Raw genomic sequence first — 26,165 nt, 5'->3', positions numbered from 1 at the left:
ATTTTCACTTGCTAAATACGGGACAGACTTGACTGAGGAAAAGAAAGGGGAGAAAGAAAGAGTGAAAGAAAAACAGCAGAGAAGAGGGACAAATAAAAGGGCAAAAAAACCCAAAACCCAACAAAATAAGCAGACAAAAAATCCATATATCAATCACCTGGATCACCTGTTGAGAAAGAAAAAAGAAAACAAGCAGAAGAAAAAGAGAGCAACATAATAAACAACATTACGATGATATATGGGAATATAACAATAAATACTAAATATTAAACATCGCCTCTGTCAGTGCGCCCCAGGGTGGCTGTGGCTACAACGTGGCTTGCCATCACCAGTGTGTGAATATGTGTGTGAATGGGTGGATGACTGGATGTGTAAAGCACTTTGAGGTCCTTAGGGACTAGTAAAGCGCTATACAAGAGGCCGAGAGGCCGAGTGCACCCCACCCCCAAAGTGGCCCAAGCGAGCCCCAGGCTCCAGGCCCCGATAAGCAGCCACCAAGGAGTGAGCCGGTGTGTGCCTGGACGCCCACCCCCGGACACAAAGAACCACCAATGCACCGATGTCTGAGGGCGTCTGCCACTGATAGGGGAAGTGGTGGGGGGAGAAAGGCCTCCATATCTTGGAGAGCCTGAGATGTCCCCAGAGAGGTGGCGTCTGATACCCGACCTGACATATAGACACAGACATACAGGCACGCACAGATACAAACATCCATTCCCACCCTCATGCTCTCATAGGCAATTACTCAACACTCACCCAACGTGGAGACAGACATAGAGAGACGCTGTACACACAATCACACTCCCCAAGCGTACTCTAAGCCCTGGGTCTAGGTACCCTTGCCCCTGGAGGGAGAAACTGCACCCAGACCCAGGTGGTGTTACCCTTTTCCCTGGGGTGGGGAGAAGCAGACCGCCCCGACGGGGGCTGTGTGAAGACTCCAAACCTCCCTTCGCCCGCTCATGTGTAGTGTTGATGCACGTGTGTTCTAAGGTGCATTTAAAACCCAGGAGGGCATGGAGCTACCTGCCAGAGAGCAGCAGGTAAGCGCATAGCCCCTGCTGATAGCCCTCAATGTCTACATGTATTTAAAATTAAGAGGTGGGCAATGACGCCAGGGGTGAGGCGTACGCCCTGATGGTCTTTTGGATTCCGTGTAGCGTGCCCACCCCCAAGATCCTATATGTATGTGTTATGGGAGTCTTAAATGGAAAGTTTGAGTTACGTTTGAACAGCAGGTGTGTCAACATTATTCCCCTATTCAGCTGCTCAGCGACTCAGTTTGACAGTTGCCAATACACCTTACCCACAATTGTCCATGATCTTACCTGTGTTTGTTCACATAATTCAGCATCATCACTATCTGCTCTCTTCAGGTCCTCTTCAGGATTTCATACAAATGTATCTGCTTCATCTATGACTTGAACAAATTCAAAAGCTTCAGGACAGGTGTACTGGGACTCTATTTGGGAAAATTCATCAAGAACTGTGCCGGTCAGATCAATTACTTCAGAGGAAATCACTGCAAAGCTGAAGCTGATTCGAAGCATTCTCATTATCTCATTGAGCCAGTGTCCTGTCAGGGAGGTCCCTGCTCCTGAGGGGCCGGGAGTGAATAACTGTTAGCTCCAGTTATTCACTTCCTTGGGAGATTTAGCTCTAGATCTGGTCCAATGGGCAGTTGAAAAGGAGTGCTTGGCAATCTGATGCATGGTTGAATCTCTTCATTATTATTCCTCAGACAACCTTTCACCCTCAGTTCAGATCACACCCCACTGCAGTGGCTCCATCACATGAAACATGCCAACACCCAGATCACCTGGTGGCATCTGGCTCTCCAGCCTTTTAAGTTCAAGGTGGCGCTTAAAAGGCCAGATGGCTCCCCATTCTAAGTTGGGCAATGGGGATATGTGGCGGGGTGTGACTTGTTGCTCAGCTGCAGAGAAGGGGTGGAGCAGTAGGTTGAGTGTGTGGTGTCAGGGGAGGCTGGTTGTCACATATGCCTTCTAATCATGCCTTTCCTATATGAGTAGGCCACCAGGACCTGACAGGAGAGCTGTGTGGTGGGTGCTTAGCTCTAATAGTGTCACGGTCCTGACACTATAGTGTTTTGAGTTTTGCATTATTATTAAGCTTTGATTTTCATCACGGTTTATCATTACTAGACTTTTGGGTCAGGGCCCCACAAACACTAAGGAAAGAGCAATGTATTTTGGTGGAAACACTTGAGGGGCTTAGTACAGTTGCTGTTGCTCCATCTCTAGGAATTGTCTGTAGAGACAGAGTCCCCATCAAAGTAAGGAATCTGAACCATTTTTTAATATTATTCTACGAGGTTATGAGGCCTTTGCTATATTCTCTACTGAAAACGTTGACATTCAGGAACCTTTTGAAATTACTTTTGAGCAAAACAGGCCAGGGATTGCTGAAGTTGGTGTCCACCAACTACTAACTGGGCTAGTAATGCAGCTGATATTGAAGTTATGACACAAGGGAATTCAAACCTATCTAGAGAGGAGCAAGACAAGCTGAGATGCCTGCTGAGGAAATGGGGCATTGTGTTTGCTGCCCACAAAGAGGATTATGGCCACACAGATGTAATCACCCACTCTATCCCACAGGTGTGGCACCTTCTATTAGAGAATGCTAAAGGCCAATTCCCCCTAATATGTATCAGGAAGTGCGAGAGCTGCTGAATAATAGGATTCAATCACGGGTGGTTAGGGAGAGTCCAAGTGCTTGGTCACCAACCATTGTCCTGGTTTGAACTGAGGAATTGTCAGGGTTCCTGGGTCGGTGACCCAGTGCTTTCCGTTTTGTTCACGTTCAGTTTATTTCGTCACTTCCTGTTTGTTCCTGTGTTAGCTCGTCTCGTGCCGTTAGCCAGATTATGTTCAGCTGTGTACTCACCGGTCTCTCATTATCATCCTCATCAGTCTGTGTATTTAAGTCTTCTGTTTCTATTCGTTCTTGGTCGTGTCATTGATGATGTTCGTGTGATGTTGTCCTCCCCGTGTTCTCTCAGTCAGTCAGCCATTCAGTGTTCCAGCCAGTCAGTGTCCGTTCACCCTCTGTTCCTCCACTCCTTATAATAAACATCCACCAGTCTTCACCTACCTGTGAGTCCTGCGTTTGGGTTCCTTCTTCCTCGCCTCCACACAACGCCTGACAGAAATTAAGATTTTGTGTGGATTACTGCAAGTTAAAAGCAGTGACAGATAAAGATTCCCACCCACTTGCTAGAATCGAAGAGATCTTGACGGTGCTGACTAAATCAAAATACTATTCTATCTTTGATTTAGCTAGTGGATTTAATATCATGCAATCCCGACACCAGTCAAAATCAAGTAGAATATGCACCGAGCATAGAACAAGACATCTCAGCATCATGCTCATCACTGTCGTCTCTGTTCAGCTCAAGCAGCTGCACTGGTAGCATTGACACAAGCATGTGAAATTGCTAAGGTCCAAATAATCACTTTATCTGATTCCAGATATGCATATGTGGTGATAAATTATTTCGTCACATTACGGAAACAATCGTTTTTAACTAATTCAGAGAAATCCACTGCACATCATGAACTTGTAGCTCCATCGTTGGAGGCCGTGTTACTCCCAAAGACTTTTCTGTAAATGTGAAGCTCAGAAGACTCTGTTTCTACAGACAACTATACACTGGATGCATCAGCCAACACAGCAGCTAACCAGAATGTGAAACCAGACCACAGCATGGACAACAAAACCACACGCTCTCCAAACACTGACTTACAGACTACCCATAGCAAGGTTACCCAGAGGAGAAATGTGTGGAAAACAGCAGGAGTGTACATAACAAGGTCATCCACTAATCAGAAGGTCGGTGGTTCGATCCCAGGCTGCCTCCTGGCTGCATGACAAATATCCTAACCCCATGTTTGCCTACTGGTGGTGGTCAGAGGGCCCGGTGGCGCCAGTGTCCGGCAGCCTCGCCTCTGTCAGTGCGCCCCAGGGCAGCTGTGGCTACAATGTAGCTTGCCATCGCCTGTGTGTGAATGTGTGTGTGAATGGGTGAATGACTTGATGTAGTGTGAAGCGCTTTGGGGTCCTTAGGGACCAGAAAAGCGCTATACAAATGCAGGCCATTTACCATAACAGGTGAAGTCCTGTATGGCCCTAGTGACAAACCATATCTGCCCCACATTCTTTCCCCCTCATTATGTAAATTGACACATAGGAAGTGTCATGGTCCTGGGTCTTTGACCTCAGGTTTTTGTTTGGACTTTTTTATATTTTTTGGAATTATGAGATGATTATGTTTAGTTGTTGAGAGTCTGTTTTACTTAATTATGTTTCTAGTTTTTGGTTCTTGCTTGTTTTCATGGCTGTTTTCTTTTTCATGTCCCGTCTGACTACGTCTCATTTGTGTTCAGTCTTCAGCATCTCCTGATGTCTCTGTGTCTTTTTGTCTCCATGTCTATTCATTCCAATGTCACAGTGTAAAGTTTACGTGTCTCAGTCTGGGTGTCAGTGTGTGTTACTTCCTGTCTTATTTCAATAGGCTCTTGTCCTGAATGCGTTTAATTTTGCTTCCCTTTTTTATGTGATCTGAAAAGTATCGTTTGGTGCTTGCTGGGATGTTTTCCCTTCTAGCAAACAAGATTCAGGTGCAGTAGCCAAAGCGTTTCTGGGAGAAATAAACCCACGGAAACTGATTCGTAATCCCCAGAGAACCAGCTCCTGCTGGTTAAGGTCAAAGGTTGCACCACTTAGATTCATGCCAGCCATTGCAAGATTTCCATGTTGAGATTTCCCTGTTAACTGATGAAGACAACAAGGGTGTATGATGTACTCTGACCTTTCAACCTACACCTGCACTGGAATTAAAAAAGGCACAGACCTCCAACAAAGTGGCCTGCAGAGTTACACTGTGTCGCCCACAAGGGAGCAGCAGTGGAACACAGACAAAACCTGTAAACAGCCTGGCTGGTGTGACCCAAAAGGTTCATTATAATATTTTATTTTAAGTTATTGTAGGTACCGATGAGGCTTTTCTAATCATGTTTGTATATGTTAAGCCTTTGACTCTCCAAACATCACATTTTCTTTTAGCTTTAACCCTTACTATAGTATATTGTGAGCTTAAAAACAAAAAAAAAGTGTGGTTTTGGCAATATATTAATTTGTAACAGTACTGTAGCACCACATGAATTTTACAAAAACACTGAATGGATAATAATAATCAGGTTTCATTCTGGGGACATTCGCACCCTTCAAAAACGGCCTTCTTTTTAAAGAAAATGTTTAACACTTCGACCAGTCGGAAGAAGCTTGTCTGTAAATGAGGTGTGGCTTTCAGCTGTGGCATGTACTGACAGCCTAGAGCGCACTCTATGCAAAGCTGGTTGTCGTAGTCCAACGTGAGAGTTCTCCGCCGTAAAGAACGTCTTTATCGCAGGGAAGCCGCAACAGTAAGAAACATTTCTTTTTCCTGTACTACTGTCAAATATCTTCTGAAAAGGTGGAGGCTGCTGGTTATATTCAGAGTGCAGGGATTTTCTTTCATTTCCCTTTGTAATGGGGCTACAATGTGTGCGAATATGTTATGCTAAATAGTTTTAATTGTCTAAGAAAATATGAAACGGAGCATTCTCATTTTGCCAAAAACACTAACTAATATTTTTGAATGATCGTTTAGCCCCTAAGTTTATTTATCAACAAAAAAAAAAAAAAAAAAAACGCGTTGTGGTGTACCAAGGATCTAGTTAACTTTGTGAGCTGATTTGACTAAGGCTCTTGCTAGCGCTGGGTTTTGCCTTCAGAGCTTCGTGGATTCAACGAGGTGCAAGAAACATTCCTCAAACGACCATGATTTGAACCTCCTGTTCCACTTTCTGTAAAAGCTGTTGCGTCAAATGACTCCGTGATCAGTGATCAATAAGAACAGAAACACTTTGCAAGCTGTTTTTAAAGCTTCCTTGCCTGGTTATCAGTACTGCAAATAAGCTACCAAGAGGTAAATAAATATAAAATAATTAGACAGCGTCCCATTTCGGTAAGATGTTTTAATATAAAATATTAATTTAATACAAGATATTACGTTTTCAGCTGGATCAATTAAAAGAAAGAACATCTAGAATAAATATATAATATATATATAAGAACTATTGCGCGTTACATCCTGTACCTGCTGATTTGTAAACTAAAGTCTGAAACTAAAACTAAAGCCTGAAAGAAAGAGTACAGTAGCACTCCAAAATGCAAAGTTATATTTTTAAACACTGCTGTGCAGAAGTCTTCAACAAGCACTCAGTTCATTTGTAATATCATTGCTACATGTATATCCCCCAGTTCATCCAATACTGAGATGAGAGTGGGCATGTTTGAGTGTGAGACCCCGGTCTGAAACTTGATTAATAGGTGATCACTAGGGGTGGGTTTTTATAATCGATTTATCGATTAAAATCGATTCTGGCTTGGATAACGTAAAATCGATTCATTAAAATCCTGAATCGATTTTTTAATATAAATTTATTTTGCCCGAAATGCCAGAATCTCAGGTGAAATCTCACAAAATTTCAACAACCACCAAACAGCTAAGACAGTAAATGAGAGCAGGAACACGGATTCTGCACAAAGAGTAAACACACAGCGCAACCGCAGATCAGAATCAGTTAGATGTGGCCTTTGTGTTCACGCCCTTTATGCGCTGATTCTAAAGCTGTTAGTTTGATGTCTCTCCAAACAATATTGACCGAACCAGCAGCAAAAGAAGATCCAAACTATGCCTCACATAAACATCGTCATGTATTCAGTCTTACTTTTAATGTTTTGCTTCGACCACGATGCACAGCTCTCTCTTGCGTGCTCTCTCGCTCTCTCTCTCGCGCTCTCTCTCTCCCTCTCTCGCGCTCTCTCTCTCCCTCTCTCGCGCTCTCTCTCTCTGTACTGTTTTCTGCATTATTTGCTTGCTTGTTACGCACAAGTCTACCGTTGTTTACAGCGCTGTCGGCCGACGTTTTTTTTTCGTTTCATATACTTCTGAAAAGAAAACCTAATTTCTGCCGTTCAATACTGAACAAATTTAAACTTTTTAAAATTATGCAAAACGCTTAGCCGTGTCTCTAATAAAACCGCTGTAACTTCAGAGGTAATGTTCATGTGTTGATTAATGGTTTTCTTTTGTTTTTGATGTACTGCAGAATATTTTTATAAAATCCCAGGCCAGAAAAATCGCCTTCATGTTTTTCTGTGTTTTATCCTCAGCTACTTTGACACAAAGGCATCTGCTGTGATGCTCACACCTTTGATAAAGTCTTGCTTGTGTCAGCTTCCTTTTTATAGATACAAAAATATGTAAATGTACTGATCTGAATTATAATATTTCTGACTGTCAAAATTTCCCAGATTCAAATCGAATTAAATCGAATCGTGGATCGAATCGATTCGGGACCTTGTGAATCGGAATTGAATCGATTCTAGAAATCAGTGACGATACCCAGCCCTAGTGATCACTGTTAAGTACCATACAAGGAGGCAACTGCAACAACCTCCAACAAATCACAGTGCGTGGTAAAAATCTGTTCCTGCTGCAGGTTGAAATGAAAAGCTAGTTTTATTACCTGACATATCCAGTAATTCAGGCTATATCAGCAGGAAATACTATCAGCCAGTGATGTGTGGCTGAGTGCAAGTACATACATGATAGTTATTTCCCACATGCAATGCTAGTTGCCCTCCATATGACAGAAAGAGCAAACACATTGCACACTACACAGTAGCCCTAGCTCTAGTTTTTAAATGATAATGTCAGCACAGCAAAATTGTGCTAATATTGTCATGTTTTCTAAAAGTAAGAACTAATTAGGAGGGAAGAATATGGACCAAATAAATCAAACTGCCCTACTATAGTCAGGCTGATCTATTCCTTTGCATTGTGTGTTTCCTTCTTAATAAAAATGTTTCCTTCCTTTAAATTATGATAACACTTCCTTCTGTGTCTTTTGGAAGCACAAATTTAACATCTTAAATTGGCAAGTCAGAAAGTCTGTATTTTCTTGACAATATCTTGGAAAGTGGAAACATTAATTGAAATCAGATCTACAATTTTTCACAAACATAACCATTTACAGCTACATTCAGACTTCAGTTGTTAGGATTATGTGTGCGCTGGAGAAGCAGCCTATGTAGCTCAGTCAGTTATATAAAAATACATATTAAAGACCAACATTGATTAATTGATGGTTATAGATGATCGCAGATGGTCCTGCAGACTTGACCAGCTGCCTTTCAAATGATTATCTACACAGGTTCTGTAGTTGTAAATTTTGTTTATTAAATCCCACAGAAACTATGATACCGACAAACTGTTAATTGTGGTTACACAACCAATGATTTTCCAGTTCAGACCACATAAAATTGTGTCAACAGCAGACCCACATCCTTTAAAAAGAGTGCATCCTGTTGACAAGAAAGACGAAATAAGCAGTATAGTAGTAGAGCAGCTCTAAAAAGCTATACTGGAGTTCGATTTTTGATTTGTGCATCTGCAGCATAATACTTAATCAAATAAGGTTTGACAGTCCTAATAAACTTAGGTAAACTTTAACTTTGAAATAATAAGTCTGTAAGTTCAATTATTTTATGGTTTAGTACTTTGTACTGTAGTCTTCAGCACATGTTTGCGGTGGGCATGTCTGGCTTTTGGCCTTGCACCTAGACAGGTTTTCCATCGAGCACTAATAAAGTGTCGGCTCATTTCAAGTTTCCAATGACCCACTGAAACACAGTAATTCCAGTGTGAAACACATAATGTCTGTCTCTCCCAAGCCGCTTTGCTTTATCAACCTGATGATATCTATACAAATTTTCTTTCTAGATGCACAACAGTTCTAGGAAGTGTGTTCGACTTGCTTTGCTTAGTGGAATTCTTCTGGTCGCCCTCTTTTATTTTTGGAAACCTAACCGCAAAGAAGTTGACATAAGCTCAAGCCAGATTACACCCATTAAAAAACTCTTCACTGGGAAAATTGGAGACGCCACAAATGGTTATAAGGACATCCCCTACCACATAAAGGAGGAAATGGCAAGGTGTGTAAGTGTGACCTTATCTTTTAAATTCAAGTTTTTCTTCTTATTACTTAACTCTTTGTTATTTCCAACAGTCGTTTGGCTCAAAATGCCTGCGTATGCAAGGCTGATGAAAAAACCTTTCGCCTACCGTTGTCAAATCTGCTCTTTCCACACGTGTGGGCTCACAATCTTGATCAAGCATTTTTGGAGTTCCACCCTGATCCTGAAAGTGTAAAGCAGCACAGAGCTGACGAGTACAACAACTTTCGAGAAAGGTGAAGCATGTTTTGCATCTTTTGATTAAATAAGGAATGCTTTATAAGATTTTAGATGATTAGACCTTTTCGTCCAAGAGGCTTTTAATATACTTAGCAGAACGGCATTCTTGATACAATCTGCAATTGTCTATGATCATATTTTAAAGTAAGATATTTTATTTATTTTAGATATACAAGAGGATACGTGAATTTAGGTTTTTAGATGTCACCTGTTAAATTAAAGCCTGAGTTGATCAAATAAATTATACTGCTCTAAGTGTACAGACTACAACTGTAAAAACTCACAGCTTTTATGTTGTAGGGTGTGTATATCATTGTCATGTTTCCAAAGGTCCTACAATCCTGCAGATGTGCTTAATGTAGCTGATGCCAACAGTCCTCTTCAGTATCCTACCCAGGGGGTGCTGGTGCGACCCCTAAAGACAATCATCATTCCTGGTAAAGGCATATTTAACATGCAAAAAAACATTGAAACCCAGTCTAACCTTTACCTTTAAAACGTCAGTTACACTGGGCCCGAAAACACTGTGCATGGTATAATACAGGATGCAGAACAGTCACAGGAAGGAAGACTGGTGCATGTGTGATCGTTTTATTTAAAGCTACAGAAAGCAAAACAAAACTTAACCGTCTGTGTTCTACATGAGCACTTTCTTGTTAAAAAGAGGAAATAAAACTGCTATTTAAACGGGTTCATATTTTTAAATCTTCTATTTATATAATTTCACCGTTTCTCTGCAGGTTTAGCCCTTAAAGAAGAAACAAGATCAGTTCACATGGTAAGGCCTCAATTATTGTTTTGCACATTTTTTTTTTTTTTGTCGTCGTTTTAAATATGATTATTTTAAATTATTTTTTGCAACCAATGCTTATCCTGTAACAGGTATCTTTGACTGCAACACTTGGAAGTTTTGATGTTGCTGCTCAGGTGGACATGGTCTCCATCCAGGGAGTGGGCGAGAAGAACATGGTTCTGTCGAGTCCTCTTCTCTCTGCTCTGAACAAACAACTGCAGTTTGTCACCTATACGAACACCGTGTTTCATCCGAAGACAGCAGACACAAGTAAAGTTATGATGTGGATATGAAACTGATACTAAAAGTGCAATGTAGAATGTACCTGTTTGAGCATATAAACAGTTAGTGCCTCCCCACCCACAATGAGACGAAAGGAAGGCAAAGTTTGGTATGTAACTTTATACAAGCAATTTTTTTCTTATCTATTAAATAAATAAATGACCATTACAATACAAATGTAAGGAGATTTAAACTCAAGTTAAAGCATTGACGGTATTTGATTAAAGAGCTTACACATGCTAGCTAAGCATTAACCATTACAGAATGATAGATGATATCCGTGAACTGGAGGTTACAGGTGGCAGTCTGACAGCTGTGTGCATTTTACATTTACTGCTATTTCTTGACTCATTATGTACTTCAGGAAGGCAAAATGTTAAAATGTGAGTGTACTATTCAGTTTCTTTCAGCTCCTAGTTCAGCATATGTCACACTTGTAAAGACAAGAAAGAAACTACTTTAATCAGATCAGAATACTCAGAACTAAATTAAATAAATCGATATATTACAATGTTTATAAAGTATAAGAAATAGCTCTAATATATACAAATAGGACTGACCACAACAAAAATAATAAAAAATCTTTTGAATATTGTCTGACATATGTTGAAGGAATTCGGCCACCTCTTAAAATAGAGACAACTTTGGCCTTTCCTGTAGAGTGCAGTGGTGTTTTTAACCCAGTCCAGTTTATTATCTATATGTAATCCGAGGTATTTGTAGTCCTCCACATCAACCCCCTGGATTGAAACAGGGGCCTTTGGTCTTTGTCCCGTTGAGCTGCAGATGATTCTGCTCGCACAAAGGAGTCGACCAATGTAATGTTTGAGGAATATTCTTGTCCAGAAAGTTCCAATAGAGATTAAACTTGACCACATGGTTTAAAAGCCAATGAAGTAGGTGAGTGAAGGCTTCCCCAGTGGGTTTTTTTTAAGACATGTCATTGAGGGCGGGGCTGTGCTTAGGCAAATGCAGCTTACAGCTTCATGTGCAAAGGTTATTTTCACAACGATAACTGCCCATAAATTCTGCAGCTGGCCTTTTATCATTGTGTTTGTTTTATTCTGCAGTTCAGTTTGCAACTAAAGAACACCAGTCATTTTTCACCATCAAAATTGAACACAGAAACAATCCGAAACTTTACAACTCGGGATACCAAAAAGGTTTGTGAGCAGTTACTATGGAAACATGTAAAGTTTAGCTTTTTGATGCACAGTGTTTAAAAGTCACATGAGTATTTAATTTGTTGTTCTTGTTTCCCTTAGAGTACAATATTACAGCTCTAGTTACCATCGCCACCAAGACCTTTCTGCGCTATGACAAACTGAAAGATCTCATTGACAGCATAAGAGAATATTATCCCACCGTCACTATTGTGATAGCAGATGATAATGAACACCCTCAGCCCGTGACTGGTCCTCATATTGAACACTACATTATGCCATTTGGAAAGGTAAACAAGTTACTGTTTCTGTATGTAATGACCTGGTCCCTATTCCAGGAAGCAAGGTTAGTGAAAAACTCTGAGTTTGTTAAGCCTGAGATGAAGGACACTCTGGGAGTTCCAGAAAGAGAGTTAACTTCAATAACTGGAACAACAGACTGTGAACTTAACTTGCTTGCTGGCCGCTGGCAGGTTTTCTTCAACAATCGTAGTTGGTCTCCAACAATCTGACTTGGTCTCCAACAATCGTAGTTGGTCTCCAACAAATCTGAGTTTGTCTCCAACAAATCTGAGTTTGTCTCCAACAAATCTGAGTTTGTCTCCAACAAATCTGAGTTTGTCTCCAACAAATCGTAGTTGGTCTCCAACAATCGTAGTTGGTCTCCAACAATCGTAGTTGGTCTCCAACAATCGTAGTTGGTCTCCAACAAATCTGAGTTGGTCTCCAACAATCTGAGTTGGTCTCCAACAATCTGAGTTGGTCTCCAACAATCTGAGTTGGTCTCCAACAATCTGAGTTGGTCTCCAACAATCGTAGTTTGTCTCCAACAATCGTAGTTTGTCTCCAACAATCGTAGTTTGTCTCCAACAATCGTAGTTGGTCTCCAACAATCGTAGTTGGTCGCCAACAAATCGGAGTTGGTCTCCAACTCTTCCCCTTCTGCTTCACTTTAACCACCTTGTTTACTTTATTTGTAGGACCCAAATGCAACATATTTACTTTTTTTTTTTTATTCAATTTAAAAATGCCCTCAAACTTAATACTTTTATCTTTAGTTTGTGCCACCTATTTACTTGTTGCTATGGCGAATCCTAGTATCAGAGCTCCCCTGATAATCAGTTTGACCTGCTTCCTCAAATAGGATCCTGCTTTGACATTTTTACTGTGGTTGTTCTATTATTGATTGCTCTTTGTTTATACAGGGTTGGTTTGCAGGTAGAAACCTGGCAGTGTCTCAGGTAATCACCAAATATGTACTCTGGGTGGATGATGATTTCATCTTTACTGCAAACACCAAGTTGGAGAAGATGGTGGACATCCTAGAAAAGACCACTCTGGATCTGGTAAGACGATGCAGTTGTGTTTTTGTTTGTTTGTTTTGGTTTTTTTAAAGTGAGCTTAAAGGAGCGGCCTGAAGCTTGATGCAAATATGCAAACTAGTAATTAGACAAGCAAAGCGCAATGTCGCTGTGCCCTTACAATCTTTGATTATGAACAGAATATTCAGTTGTTGCTGAAAGAAATTTAATCACTAGAATTACCATTTTACAAGTTAACTTCCTTTTCGTGTCATAATTTTCTCCAACTGTATGTTTCTATTTATTCATTCATTTGTTTATTTATTACTTAAAGTCAGGGACAGAAGGGAAATGGTGACTGTGACTTCTTGTCCCTGAAATTGCCCTGATGACAAGTCTTGGGTGCCAGTTTTGGAAGTGCAGTGATGATGTAGATCTAAACTACCAGTCAAAAGTTTTAGAAAACCCAAATTTTTCCTTTTTTTTTTTTAAATTTATTTTTAAATTGAAAATCATGCAGTTTCCTGTTAGCCGCCTATCACAAAAGCTGTTGTGGCTTTGGGTCTGCCAGACCACTTCCTGTCAGAGTTTGTCCCAGTTTCTGAGTCGCTTTACTTGTACCCACGCACACGTTGACTTTCTTTGCAAAGTCTGTGTGGGAAAGATTTTTAAGTGTGATGACAGTCTGTGTCTCTTCCATTGTTATTTGCTTTTTTTTGGTAGCAACACACTACTTTCTGCAGTACAATACTGTTCAACTGATGCTCACGAGCGTATGGTACCACAGTGTGTTCCAACACCACTTTTGTCCAGACAGAGGGGGTTTGTAAGTAATCCAGAAAAGCTGGAAAACCTGTAGGAACTAGTAGCACCAGTAGGGCTGCACGATTAATCGTTAGAAAATCGCGATCTCGATTCATACTTATGTGCGATCTCATTTCCAAATGACAACGATTTAAAAATATAATCTGCATGAAAACAAGCGCTCACACTTCCTGCTCAACAAATGACAAGGGCGGAGCCTCATACCACGTGATACAGAAGAAATCTGGCAGAAAAAAACAACGGAGAGCACGTGAAACTGCCCGAGGGGAGAAAACACAATGAGCGCAGAGGAAACGTTTCCTGATGTCGGTGAGAATGACAACCCCACTGTAAAATTACTTCCAAGAAAAGGCTCTCATTCCTCTGTGTGGACGTTTTTTGCCTTCAAAGAAGACGATGAGAGTCAAAAAAAATATCATTTGCAAGCTGTGTTTTGCCATAGTAGCAGCACCGCAAGGTAACACTACAAATCTGTATAACCACCTCAAACGTCACCATAAAGTGCAATGTGACGAAGCTGTAAAGGCCAAGAAAGTGACAGGAGAAAATCCGTCCCCGTCAACCACCCAAACATTAATAACCTTATGCAGCGCTTCCCCATACCCGTTGACCTCCCGCAGGCACAAAGAAAGGCCATCACTATCACCTGACCAAAGATATGGCTCCATCAACACTGTGCAAAACGAGAGATTTAGGAGAATGATCAACATCCTAGACAAACGCTACACAGTGCCGTCCCGTAATTTGTATATTTGACACATTTTGTCCTGTTTGTCCTGTTTGTCCATGGTGTTCTGCCATGCAGGCAACGAATGCAAACAATGTAATCGTTTGTATGCCGGCTTGCACACATACGCGAGAGGCACGAGAGTTTACTGATGTTTACTGTGCTTCTCTTAACGTACACAGGTACACCATAGAACTGGTGAATACAAATGTACAAGGAAATTATATTTCAGCAAACATATTGCAATAAAAAATTCACAAAATATAAACAAACATACCACTTTGGCCTGCAAGTAGACAAACCGGTGTATTTGGAACTTAGGACTTGTTATTTCTTCTTTGACATTCACCATGAGCAGCTTCTCTGGCCTTTTTTCCCAAAACAGGAAGTGACCTCTGACCTTACCTTAAACTTAGAAAACTTTTACCGATTATTTTCCATGTATCAAATTAACAGTACACCAATCCGGTATGCAAATAGGAAAACGTTAACATGCTGAACATAAAAATAAAACATACAAAATAAAATGTGTTAATTACATTATCATTACAAGAGCTCCGCCTAGTGGTCAAATACTAACATTTCAACAACTGTTACAGTTTGTTTTTGTTCGAAATGAGCTTGTGCAAGAAATAGTAGACACAGGGCGTAACAAACACAACACAGCTCAACAAATTAATATTTGTTTGCTTTTTGGAAATGGAGAACATGGGTACTCCACCACACAAATAAAAGGTGTGTGGTGATTTGTGCTTTTACCAGGAAATGTCCTTTCTGAAAAGGCAAAATGTTAAAAAAAAATAAATTTAAAAAAGTTTCATTCCACATCCTCTTAAAACCCAGCAGTTCACTTTTCCCCTCTGTGGGTGCCATGAATCTGAAAGCTCTGTGTCAAGCACCATTTGTGCAACCTCTGTGAGCCAACCTCTGTGAGTCCATCTCTGGGCTTTCTATTACCACATTTGTGGAGTCTGGGCAAGGGCGTAGATTTGGTTGTGGCTTTGGTGGAGACGGATGATTCAACCACCGAACCCTGCCCCGTTTCGTCTTTGCTTCTTGATTAACAAAAAAGGAGAAATATACTTGCCTACATATGCTATTCTACATGCTTTTAAACCATTTAAAACTACAATTCATAGTTTTAGATGTGAATTATATAATGTTAAATTACTATTAAGCAAATGACTAAAGTATTTTAGGCTTTAGTTTACTTCAGCCATAATCCATATAAATCAGATATCATACAAAAATAGCTTCAAATACAGTTATGACAATAAAAGAATATGACTTTAAGGACTTAACAACATCAGTTATAGTACACCAACATCTCTTATACATTAGCACTAAGGGAACACTGAATGACCTGCTGGTTTTTGTCCATAAAACTACTCGTCTAAGATTACCACAAAGTAAAAGATCTCTCAGCAAAATTATGCAACATTTTAGGCACTACTGCCCCGATCAGATCAGTGAGCTGGGATGTTTTTATTCTAAACATGAACTACTGTTACAGCAACACATATGCACTACTGGTCCCCCACACAACAACTCAATGTCCACTATGTGAAGCAGCCAAACACATGCTTTCTCCTCTCGTTAACCTATAGCACCAAATCATCAGTCAGTCACCTGTGACTCGCCTCTTCACCTCTGTCCGAGCTACAACATGGCAGAGCTGCCTCTGTCACCTGATCAATAACAGTGAGACATTCCACATACATGCACACATGTGCTTCAAATACAGTCATGAACCAACAAGTCATCATCCAATTCCACCTGTGATCTTGTGTCACCATTTCTCTCTGAGCTTTGTGTTGGTTCTTCTGTCACCTGACAAATAGGACAAACATGACAATAAGAATAAAATGTGGAGCTGCTTCAGTGTTTCCGTCACTTTGTGCAGATCTTGACTCGTCAGTAATGTTTGTAGGCTGAGTGCATTTTTAAAACAATTTGTGCAAACTGCACTACAAGGTGGAATATTTGCAAAATCATGACTACCTCATGATATTTTGTCTCAAAAATTAACCCTATGAATATGTCAGTGCCAGTAGGATGAAATTATTGTGTCACCAACATTTTAACGTTAGACATATAATTTTAACAGCCTCTGTAAACTAATATCCTGGCTTGCTCGAGGCTCCGTTTTCTCTGACAGTTTCAATCAAAATTAGAAATGCTGCTCTGAGACTGAGAGAACTAATAGTGCTGCTGTTGTGCAGTTAGTTTCGAAAACTCTCTGAAAAGCACAGCCAATCACATTGGCTATATTTGTCACATGACGTAGGACTCTAGTAGAGAACGTAATTTCACTCTTTCTGCACCGCTGGGTGAATGAGACGTTGACAGATCGTTTTTTTTTTTTCTTACTATCAGGTTTGTTTTTCTTTACTCGAAGAGATCAAATTATTGGTGGGGACAATTCAATAATCGCTGGATATTGGTGGCATGCCAAATCTACGCCCTTGAGGCTGGGTTAACAGAGTACATGACATTTCCTTTCAGAATAACAGGAATTGATACGTTTCACATTTTGTGGCCACAAGTGAAGTTAAACGATTCTGTTGCTAAAACCCAAATCGTTTCTTTAATGTCTTTGTCTTAACTTGGATTTTAGTGGGATTTGAGAAATCAACGGTAACTTTACCCCTTCCAAAACAAAACTTTAATTCGGTAACTCTGAACCACCACCTTAGATTTTTAACCTGTGTCCATACTTAAAGAGGAAGAGAGACTGATGAGTCTAGAGTTTACTTAAAATTGTGAAAGGGAAGTCAGACATTGGAACATGGAGGTGAAAGGTCAGAAGAAGACATGACATCATTATGAATAAGAAGAAATGTGTAGCAAGTATAACGAAATTAATTGCAGTGTCAAAAGTTAAAAGTTTAAGTATAATTACAAAAGAATAGAATAAAAAAATAGGTAGAGCATGATATTCAGTAATAATAAATAGAACCTTATTGCACATAAACACTATAGCACACGATGTCACAGGATGTCATCCATTGGACTATTTGCCAGGTTGAATTGTAGGTGATTACTTGTAATCCAAAGCCCTAACAGCTAGAGAGTAGAAACTGCTATCTAGTCTATTAGTCTTTGTTCTGATGCTCTTGTATCTTTAGCCTGATGGCAGCAGTTCAAAAAAGATTATGAGCGGGGTTTGAGGAGTCTTTTATGATATTTCCTCCTTTCCTGAGACAGCAAAAGCGGTTGAGTTCATCCAATGATCCCCTGAACTTTTTTTTTTTTTTCCTGCGCTGTCGTGCAGCTGGAAAACCACAGAGGGAGTAGCACAGGATGCTCTCAATAGACCAACGACAGGAGGACACTAGCAGCTTTTGGGGGGTGTTGTGCTTCCTGAGGATTCCAGGAAATAAAGTCTGTGCTGAGCCTTCTTTGCTAGCTCTGCTGTGTTCACAACCCAGGAACCCAGGAAGCGGAATCCAACACCATTTCCACCCCATCTAAATTGATGTAAAGTGGTTTAATTTCCATTTTCTTTTTCCTGAAATCCACAACAATCTCCTTTGTCTTGGTTGTGTTCAGGAGCAGGTTGTTGTCCCTGCACAATGCTGTCAGCTGCTCCACTTTGTCCCTGTAGGCAGATTAATCCTCCCCCAGGGATGAGCCCGACCACAGTGGGTCGTCTGCAGATCTTATGATGGCGTTACTGTGGTGAGTGGGGGCACAGTCATATGTGTATAGTGTGATTGGGCTCAGCACACAGTCCTGGGGAGAGCCGGTGCTGATGCTGATGGCCGAGGAAATGTATGGACCCACCCTTGTGTCCGGTTTGTCAGAAAGTCCTTAATCCATAGGCAGGTGGAATATGGGAGTCCCAGGGTCAACAGCTTGCTCGCCAATCTGTGAGGGAGGGTGGTGTTAAAGGCAAAGCTTAAATCAATAAAGAGGAGGCATGCGGAGCTCCTCTGCTTCAGGTGGGACAGGGTAGCATGGAGAGCAGCAGCGTCCTCAGTAGACCTGTTAGCCCTGTAGGCAAATTGATGAGTATCAAACTACTGGGCGATACTCATTCAGGCAGGTTGTGGGTGATTTTTCTTTTGGTAAGGGGACTATGGTGTAGGATTTCAGACGGGGTGGAAGTGAGGCCTGGGAGTGTGACAGATTAAAAACATCAACTAAAAGTTAGATTTATTTAACTATTCTGCAGTTAGTATCATAGTATGCTATAAATAATAATAATAATAATAATAATAGATTGCATTTATATAGCGCTTTTTGGGGCCCTCAAAGCGCTTTACAATTCCACTATTCAGTCACTCTCACATTCACACACTGGTGGAGGCAGCTACAGTTGTAGCCACAGCTGCCCTGGGGCAGACTGACAGAAGCGAGGCTGCCATATCGCGCCATCGGCCCCTCTGGGGCTATAACTGCATTAGACACACATCTCCTGTCTTTGTCAGTTCAGTTTAGAAATTTGCATGAAACATGAAAACAGAACACCTAGTCACAACTGCCAAGAGAGGAAGCTCTCTGATAAGATCAAACAGTAAAGGTTTTAGAAAGACAAATGTAAGAGCACATAAACCACAGACAGATCAGCTCATCTCTGCATTTAAACTGAAAACATGCCAGTGTTTGTGGAAAAACTCAGATAACTTAGAATCTGCATTTACTGGTTCTTTGTTTTAGTCAGTTCAGTAAATTAAGACAGACTCTTTAAGATCAAAGTAACAAATAGAATAGAATAGAATAGAATAGAATAATCCTTTAATTGTCCCACAAGTGGAAATTTGGTTGTAACAGCAGCCAAAAAGACAAATATACTACAAACAGTACACAGGACACGGAACAGAAACATACACAGTTTTTCTTACATATTTACATTAAGGACAATGGTTACTATAAACAGAGTACTGTACAGTTATTAAATTAAATAAAAATAATTACAGGTAAGAGGCAAACCAGGTTGTAGTGCGAATTGGTTAATTAACTAACTTATTGCAGTTACAGCATTGATGTAAACATCTATGTTTGTTGGGAGCAGTTCAGATTGTACAGTCTGACAGCTGCAGGGAGGAAGGACCTGCAGAAACGCTCCTTCATGCAGATAGGATGCAGCAGTCTGTCACTGAAGGAGCTCTGCAGTTCAGCAACATCTACATGCATGGGGTTGGAGACTCTGTCCATCAGAGATGTTATTTTGGCCAGAGTCCTTCTGTCTCCCACCACCTGTACTGGGTCCAGGGTGCATCCCAGAACAGAGCTGGCCTTCCAAATGATCTTGATGTCTCTGGTAAGGGGAAAATAATAATTCCCTCTGGAAGGTGAGACCTCTCTTAAACAGTATGCTGAGACCATAGAAAGATGGTTCCTTTTACGGGCCGCTGTCCTGTATGGCATTTGAGAAACCAAATCCCACAACTTCAGAGCCCTATACAATACTTCTTATCCATAAGGAATACGAATTATTGTATAGGGCTCTGGATGTCGTCATTTATGCCCCTGCTTTCCTGTTCCTGCTTTAATGCCTGGCCCTCACCCTCATCATCTCCTTTCAGCACCGACTGACTCATCTCAGGTCTTCCTTACTCAGCTCGGTCATACCACGCATGACCACTATTGGTGCCATGGGTGATGTGATCTAACAATCAACATTTAGGTGACTATTGGGTCAGCAGATTGAAGTTTAATCAAAAAGCTTGACTGTGAGAAGTTATTACTTACAATTATGTTTTAGTGTTCAGATGCAGTTCTAATGTTCAGAAATCCACACATGGAAACGATGTCATTACATCACACCACATCATCCTGTGATCAAAACATGACCCGATGTCCCCTACAAAAGAATTACGATTTTTTTTTTTTCTTCAAAATCACAATTTTGCGGGGAAAAGCAATTGTAAGATATTATTTTCACGCAAAATAGTTAAATTATCTTTCAAAAAGATAAAGATCAAAACATATTTTGCTCAGGCTCACAGGAGGAAATATTCCCCAAGCTGTGAATGACATGCTATGTTTCTCTTTGTCTTATTCATGTTCCTCTGTACTTGATATAAACAGCAGCAAGGACACAGGAATGCTGTTGACATCAAGAGGAAGTTGGGGGAAGGTGGAGGCTGGGGGGCTGTGAGTGGGTACCCTGTGGGATTGGTTGTCCATCAGCTCCTGTAGACATTATCAATTGGCCAAAATTGGAAATCTTTTTAAGTTACTATTCTCTCATATGTGCACTTTGCAAAAATTAGGATTTCTTTTTATTATTTCCATTTCCATTTAAGGGCAACTCTGAGCAACACAGGCTGCGTGAGTCAGACACACAGGCATCCTTGAAGGGATTTTCCAGATGGAAATGAAAACACTGCAAATAGTTCGTAGAAAGGAAATTCTCTACTGTAACAACACTATTTTATATCAGCATATGGAAGAAGCACAAAAAAAGAAAAAGCAGCAAAAGAAAACAAATACTAAAGGAGGAAAATCCCTCAGACAGACCCAGAGACTGAGGTCACTGGCAGAGTCCTTTCAGCTAGGCAAAGAATACGCAGTTACATGAGATATGAATAACTCATACAACAGTGAAAGTAAGGATTCAGTTGTTGTTTCAGCAATCCGATTACCTATAGACTATGTTCAGGCAGTCATATGATATATTCTACCTATTGAAAGGCGTTAAATAATTGTTTGTTTGTTTTTTGGAACAACAAAAATATACCTCAAATGAACTATGAAAATGCTTGAATAAAATATGTCGTTGTCATTTCTACAGCAGATTTAAAGCCACAGGAGTTGATCCAAAGTGCTTTTCAGGTCTCCCAAAAAAGAAAAAACCTGGTCTGTCCCAGAAAACATTTGGAAAAACTGTGAAGCTGTTTTGTTAACTTTAACTACCAGTGAAAAGCAAAAGTCAGCTATTTGGTGCTCATTAAAATGTGCTCAGATTTAGCATTTTACTTAGTAAAACCAGGTTTGGTAGCTAATCATAGCTTTCTATGACTGCCCATGCACATGTTAACTGGGGAGCAACATTCACAAAGTTGATTAAGCCAGCTTCTATCAGTTTGTGCTCGAACTGAAAACTGCTGAGCATGGCTTTCTTTCCGTACTGACGCACAACCCTAAATCAATGATCAGCCTTTCTTGAAGAGAAGAAACTCACAGACTGTTTTTCTTTGTTTGTTTTTCTGTCATTTTTAACATTTTTGAACGTGACTTCAGAAATAGGGCCCAGATCCAAGTTGCAATGGTTGCCCAGTCAACGCATTGCTTCTTGAAACCATGCATATCTTTTCTGCCTTAACCTTATTGTCGTACTTATTTCAGGTTGGTGGTGCAGTCAGAGAGGTGACAGGTTACACCGCAACTTATCGTCACACCATGTCGGTGGAGGATGGCGGAAAAGAGGGTGACTGCTTACATATCAGACTTGGCTACCACCATGACATCAAAGGATTTCCCAACTGCGTGGTAGCTGATGCTGTCATCAACTTCTTCATGGCGCGGACGGTCAAAGTGCAGCAGGTTGGATTTGACCCGCGCCTCGCACGGCAGGCCCATCTAGGTGAGTTATTGTTATCAGAATCACAATACTTCAATAATCTCTAAGGAATTTGTGTTACTTCTGTAGAACTGAAATTACATTGATGAGTTTCTTCGCAATGAAAAAAAAGTAAAGTGGCACAAAATCAAGGCTTGTGGAAAATGGAATACTTTCTTTTTGCAGAGTTCTTCATCGACGCTCTTGGCCACCTCCACATCGGCTCCTGTAGTGACGTCATTGTGAGTCACGTGTCAAAGATCATACTACCCTGGAGTAAAACAGACGTACAAAAAGCCTATGAAAAATTCCGGTACTCATCGTCAGCCACGAATGCTAAAACTCATAACGAAGTCTTCTACTTTAAGAACAGGTTCAAATGCATGACCAGTCAGTGAAATGTGACAAATAGTTTTGCTCAGGTAAAATAAGACAAACTGTTTATTTTTGGTTTTTACTGACAAAAAAACTGGGAGGATTACCCAGTTATGATCTTTGGTATCCAAGGTTGGTGTTTGTTTTGTTTTTTATGTTAGTGGCTTGTAGTGTTTCTAGCAACTCTCTGGAAACTTGTAAATCACCTTTTGACTTGTTTTCAAAGCGTTTCACCCTCATCTTAAACTGAAATTCTCTCAAACTGATTTGCAAAATGTTGACACTGAAAAGGAAAATCTTCAGTTACATAATAAATGGCTTCAGCTTGTGAAGCACCGCATTTTTTTTTTAAATTTATTTTATTTAAACGGGTTTTTAAAAAATGGAGTTAAGAAAAAGATACGTTGTTGCAAGTCACAATATGGCAGCAAGTATTCTACAGCAAAACGGTTCCAGTTTGATAAAAATGGCTTTGTGAACTAATGCCCAGTGTCACATGATTGTTTTTGTTTAAGTTGTTTCATTTGTATGTATTTTTAGTAGGATACTGTTATGCCCCACTTAAAAACAAAGTGTTAACTGGGGTGGGGGTGGGGGGGACACAAAGTGAAAAAGAAAACAAACTACTGAAAAATAGATGTCATTCAACATGATTTATTGCACAAAACTACTAAAGTAAAGATGAACACAGGGAAGCTCTTTTCTTCATGACGAGCTGCAACACACCTCAGCTGCGGCTCATGAGGCAGACCTGGAACTCAGGAAAGGGAGGAAAACTCTCACAGAGGGAGAGCCACTACAGGTCAGCGAGCATAACAGATACTCAGGTCAACAGTCTTTGTTTTTCCCTCTCCCCTAATGTCAGTGACTTCACTTTATCCTGCTGCTGTGACTGTGTCTCTAAATTTAATCTATGAAACCTTTACTCAGGAATTTACGTAAACAGATGCTGTCTCTGTCTTTTCTTCTCAACAGTATTTCTAAAAATGCTTGTTTATTTTTTTAGACTGTATCGTTTGTTTGTTTCTTTGTTTGTTTGAACAAAAAACCCTTAGCATCAATTTCCTGTTTATTTGTTATATTAAATTTCTTCTTTAAAATCTTTAAACAGAAAATATGACTTACATTTAGAGTTTAAATAGCAAATAGTGGCCTTGCACTTCTTTCCCAAATCCGATGGAACATTAAAGATGGTTCCTATTAATATCTACTACAACCCTCTTCCACTCTAAGGGGGGCTCTTTTTATGGTTAGTGGTTAAAGGTGTAATATGTGAATAATGAGTGTACATGTTTACCAAATTAGTACTTGTTTTTTTCCCCAACATCTGCTGTTTCTTACTAGTAGAACCAAAGTTGCTCCTCAACTACCTCACTCAATCTAGAGAGCAAGACTATCACTGGGCTGCAGAATCCTTTGCATGACTCTCATGACTTGTGAACTGAATCTGGTCAGCATTTACCTCTTTTACTAACCCCCCTTTGCTGGGAGGTAAAGTTGGCAATGTTGTTGGTTCCACACCAGAATAGGAGCACATCAACCATCAGCTAAGTACCTACGTACAAAGAAACAATCTAGCAATCGTTTTGGGGTTGTTTCGTTCTGTGATATGAGTATTTAAATACAGCTTTGTTCTATTTAAAATGATGTAATTTAAATAAAAAGCACAGATCCATTATGTGGCCATTGTTTTGTTAAAGCCTACGGGGCCTCAGGAGGAAGAGTGCGTCGTCTATCAATTAGAAGGTTGTTGGTTTCATATCTAGCTCCTCAAGTCAGCATGTCGAAGTATCTTTGAGCAAGACACCAGAACCCAAGTTGCCCCTGATGCGTTCATCGACACTCGTCATCATTAAACAAATGGGGTAAATAATGTTTGTCATAAAAAGCGTTTTGAGCGCTCAGTCAGAGTAGAAAAGAACTAAGTGGAAGTCCTTTACCCCTGTATTTTATGAGAGAGGGAGTTTCCTCATCTGAGTTCATCATTTTTAATAACTAACACAAATTATGAATAAATAATGTGCAACCTTTTTGTATACGTCTTTGTGCCTCACTCATATCTCCTCCAGCAATCCTCCACTCTCATCACTCTTTCCTGTAGATGCGAATTCAACAGAAATTCAGACATTCTTCAGTGCAGCTCTCTGAAATTCAACTCAGTTCAATTCTGACAGTTTTCGTAACAGCTGTTACACACTGTAAAACCTAATTAGTTCACAGAACTCAAGAAAACTATGCAAACTCGTTGCCTCAAAGAAATTGAGTAAAGTTTTACTTAAGATGATTAAGCTCGGGCAACTTACCCATTTTGAGTACACTGTACAGCCACATTAGTTCCCAGAACTCGAAAGAAATATGCAAACTCGTTGCCTCAAAAAACTAAGTAAAGCTTACTTAAGATGACTGTTAGGACAACTTATTCATTGCAAGTCTGCAGTATTAAAAAGAATTAACAACACTTTTTGTAATGATGTTAAAATCAGCCCAACTTTTATTTTCAAACACAACAAAGTATAACAGCCAACATACTGGACACTGTTCTGCTGAGCAACAAACAATTATATTGCCATCACGGTTATAATCTTACAATGAAACAAAGTCTCAGATGTAATTATTCTGAAAATAAGTTTAGGCCTACCACAAGTTTGTTTTGTACTTACATTACTTATATGATCAAAATAAAATATTTATAGTTCTGTCACAAGTGCAGTCTCTGATTTAAACAACACATTTGTTTTTCATTCCAACACATGAGCTGGAATGTTGTAATATTTTAAGGATGCTTGTTTCCAGTCCAGGCATTACTGCCTGAATGACTATCATGGATTGAGGTGATCCAAATGTAGGTGCAGAAGAAAGTCTTTAACTTCCCTTCAGTACAGTGTCAGTGGATGTGGGTTGGAGATGCAATGAGCTTGAACCTGCAGGCGACCATCTTCACTGACCACACCATCTGTGACGGAGGACTCATCTCTCCTGTTGTCCTGCAAGCAAACAATCATATTTTTTGGAACATGAACTTGATTGCCTTCTTAAAACATTTTTTTCTGCATTTGGTATAAAACAGACTCCAATTTAGATCTCAGGCCCCCTCCCCACCGGAGAGGTGACATTCAACGTCCCACTGTCAGTCTGGATAGCCGTGACCACCACCCAACACACAATAATGTAATGAAAGCATCATTTTAAAAAGGGCTATGCAAACATGGCCAATAACTTTCATTCTAATGATGTGCAAAATGATTTGGGCACAAAACAAATATTGCTGTTAGAAAACTTGCAGACTTCACTATTTACAGTGTGGACCCTCTAAACTAAGTTTGGGGGATGTGATCTTTCAAGAAATGCAGACAAACTGTTGTTTGTTTACTTACACAGCGAGTCTTAAGATAAGATAAGACTTTATTTGTCTGTGAAGGTTCTCAGTCATCCAGGTCATCGTAGTCAAAGGAGCTTGCAAAGAAAAGCGTCTGGTAGTGGTGGGCGGATCGATCCAAATATCGATAGTATCGATCCCAAGTCGGGATCGGTATCGGATCGATACTAGCCTGGTTAGATCAGTTCTTTACTTTGAGTTCTGCTTGTTTGCTATGCTGTGCTTTCGGCAAAAACGAAACAGCCAGGTCGCTGGACTCGCTGCTCCTGTGTCAGCGGAGAGCAGGCACACTTTGCTCCCCACCCCCCTCTTTATAGCAACTGTACAAATGTTATAATTCATTCATTTGGATACTAGAAAGGCTTAGAGTTCGGGACATGGTCACTAGGTAGACAGGTATGCAGGGAGCTGTGGCAGATGCTGTTTTTTAGGCTTCACCTCAACTAATACAAGTCACTCTGCAGAACTTTCAACAACGTTTGTACC

At 40.3% G+C, this 26,165-nt stretch overlaps 1 protein-coding gene across 1 annotated transcript; it reads left to right on the top strand.

Moving 5' to 3' along the window:
- Nucleotides 1-5,364: 5,364 nt before the first annotated feature.
- Nucleotides 5,365-23,301, top strand: b4galnt1a (beta-1,4-N-acetyl-galactosaminyltransferase 1a). Its single transcript, XM_035905701.2, has 11 exons — nucleotides 5,365-5,447; nucleotides 8,855-9,066; nucleotides 9,141-9,323; nucleotides 9,658-9,764; nucleotides 10,068-10,105; nucleotides 10,210-10,390; nucleotides 11,473-11,565; nucleotides 11,668-11,855; nucleotides 12,771-12,911; nucleotides 21,715-21,952; nucleotides 22,115-23,301. The coding sequence occupies exons 2-11, from the start codon at nucleotides 8,855-8,857 to the stop codon at nucleotides 22,324-22,326; spliced, it is 1,593 nt and encodes a 530-aa protein (XP_035761594.2). The 5' UTR covers nucleotides 5,365-5,447; the 3' UTR covers nucleotides 22,327-23,301.
- The last annotated feature ends 2,864 nt before the right edge of the window (nucleotides 23,302-26,165 follow it).

The sequence above is a fragment of the Neolamprologus brichardi genome, chromosome 20 (genome assembly GCF_056152115.1).
Source record: "Neolamprologus brichardi isolate AB-2024 chromosome 20, ASM5615211v1, whole genome shotgun sequence".
Taxonomy (NCBI): Eukaryota; Metazoa; Chordata; class Actinopteri; order Cichliformes; family Cichlidae; genus Neolamprologus; species Neolamprologus brichardi.
Note: the sequence above shows the minus strand (reverse complement) of the source record. Positions and strands in the feature narration are given on the sequence as shown.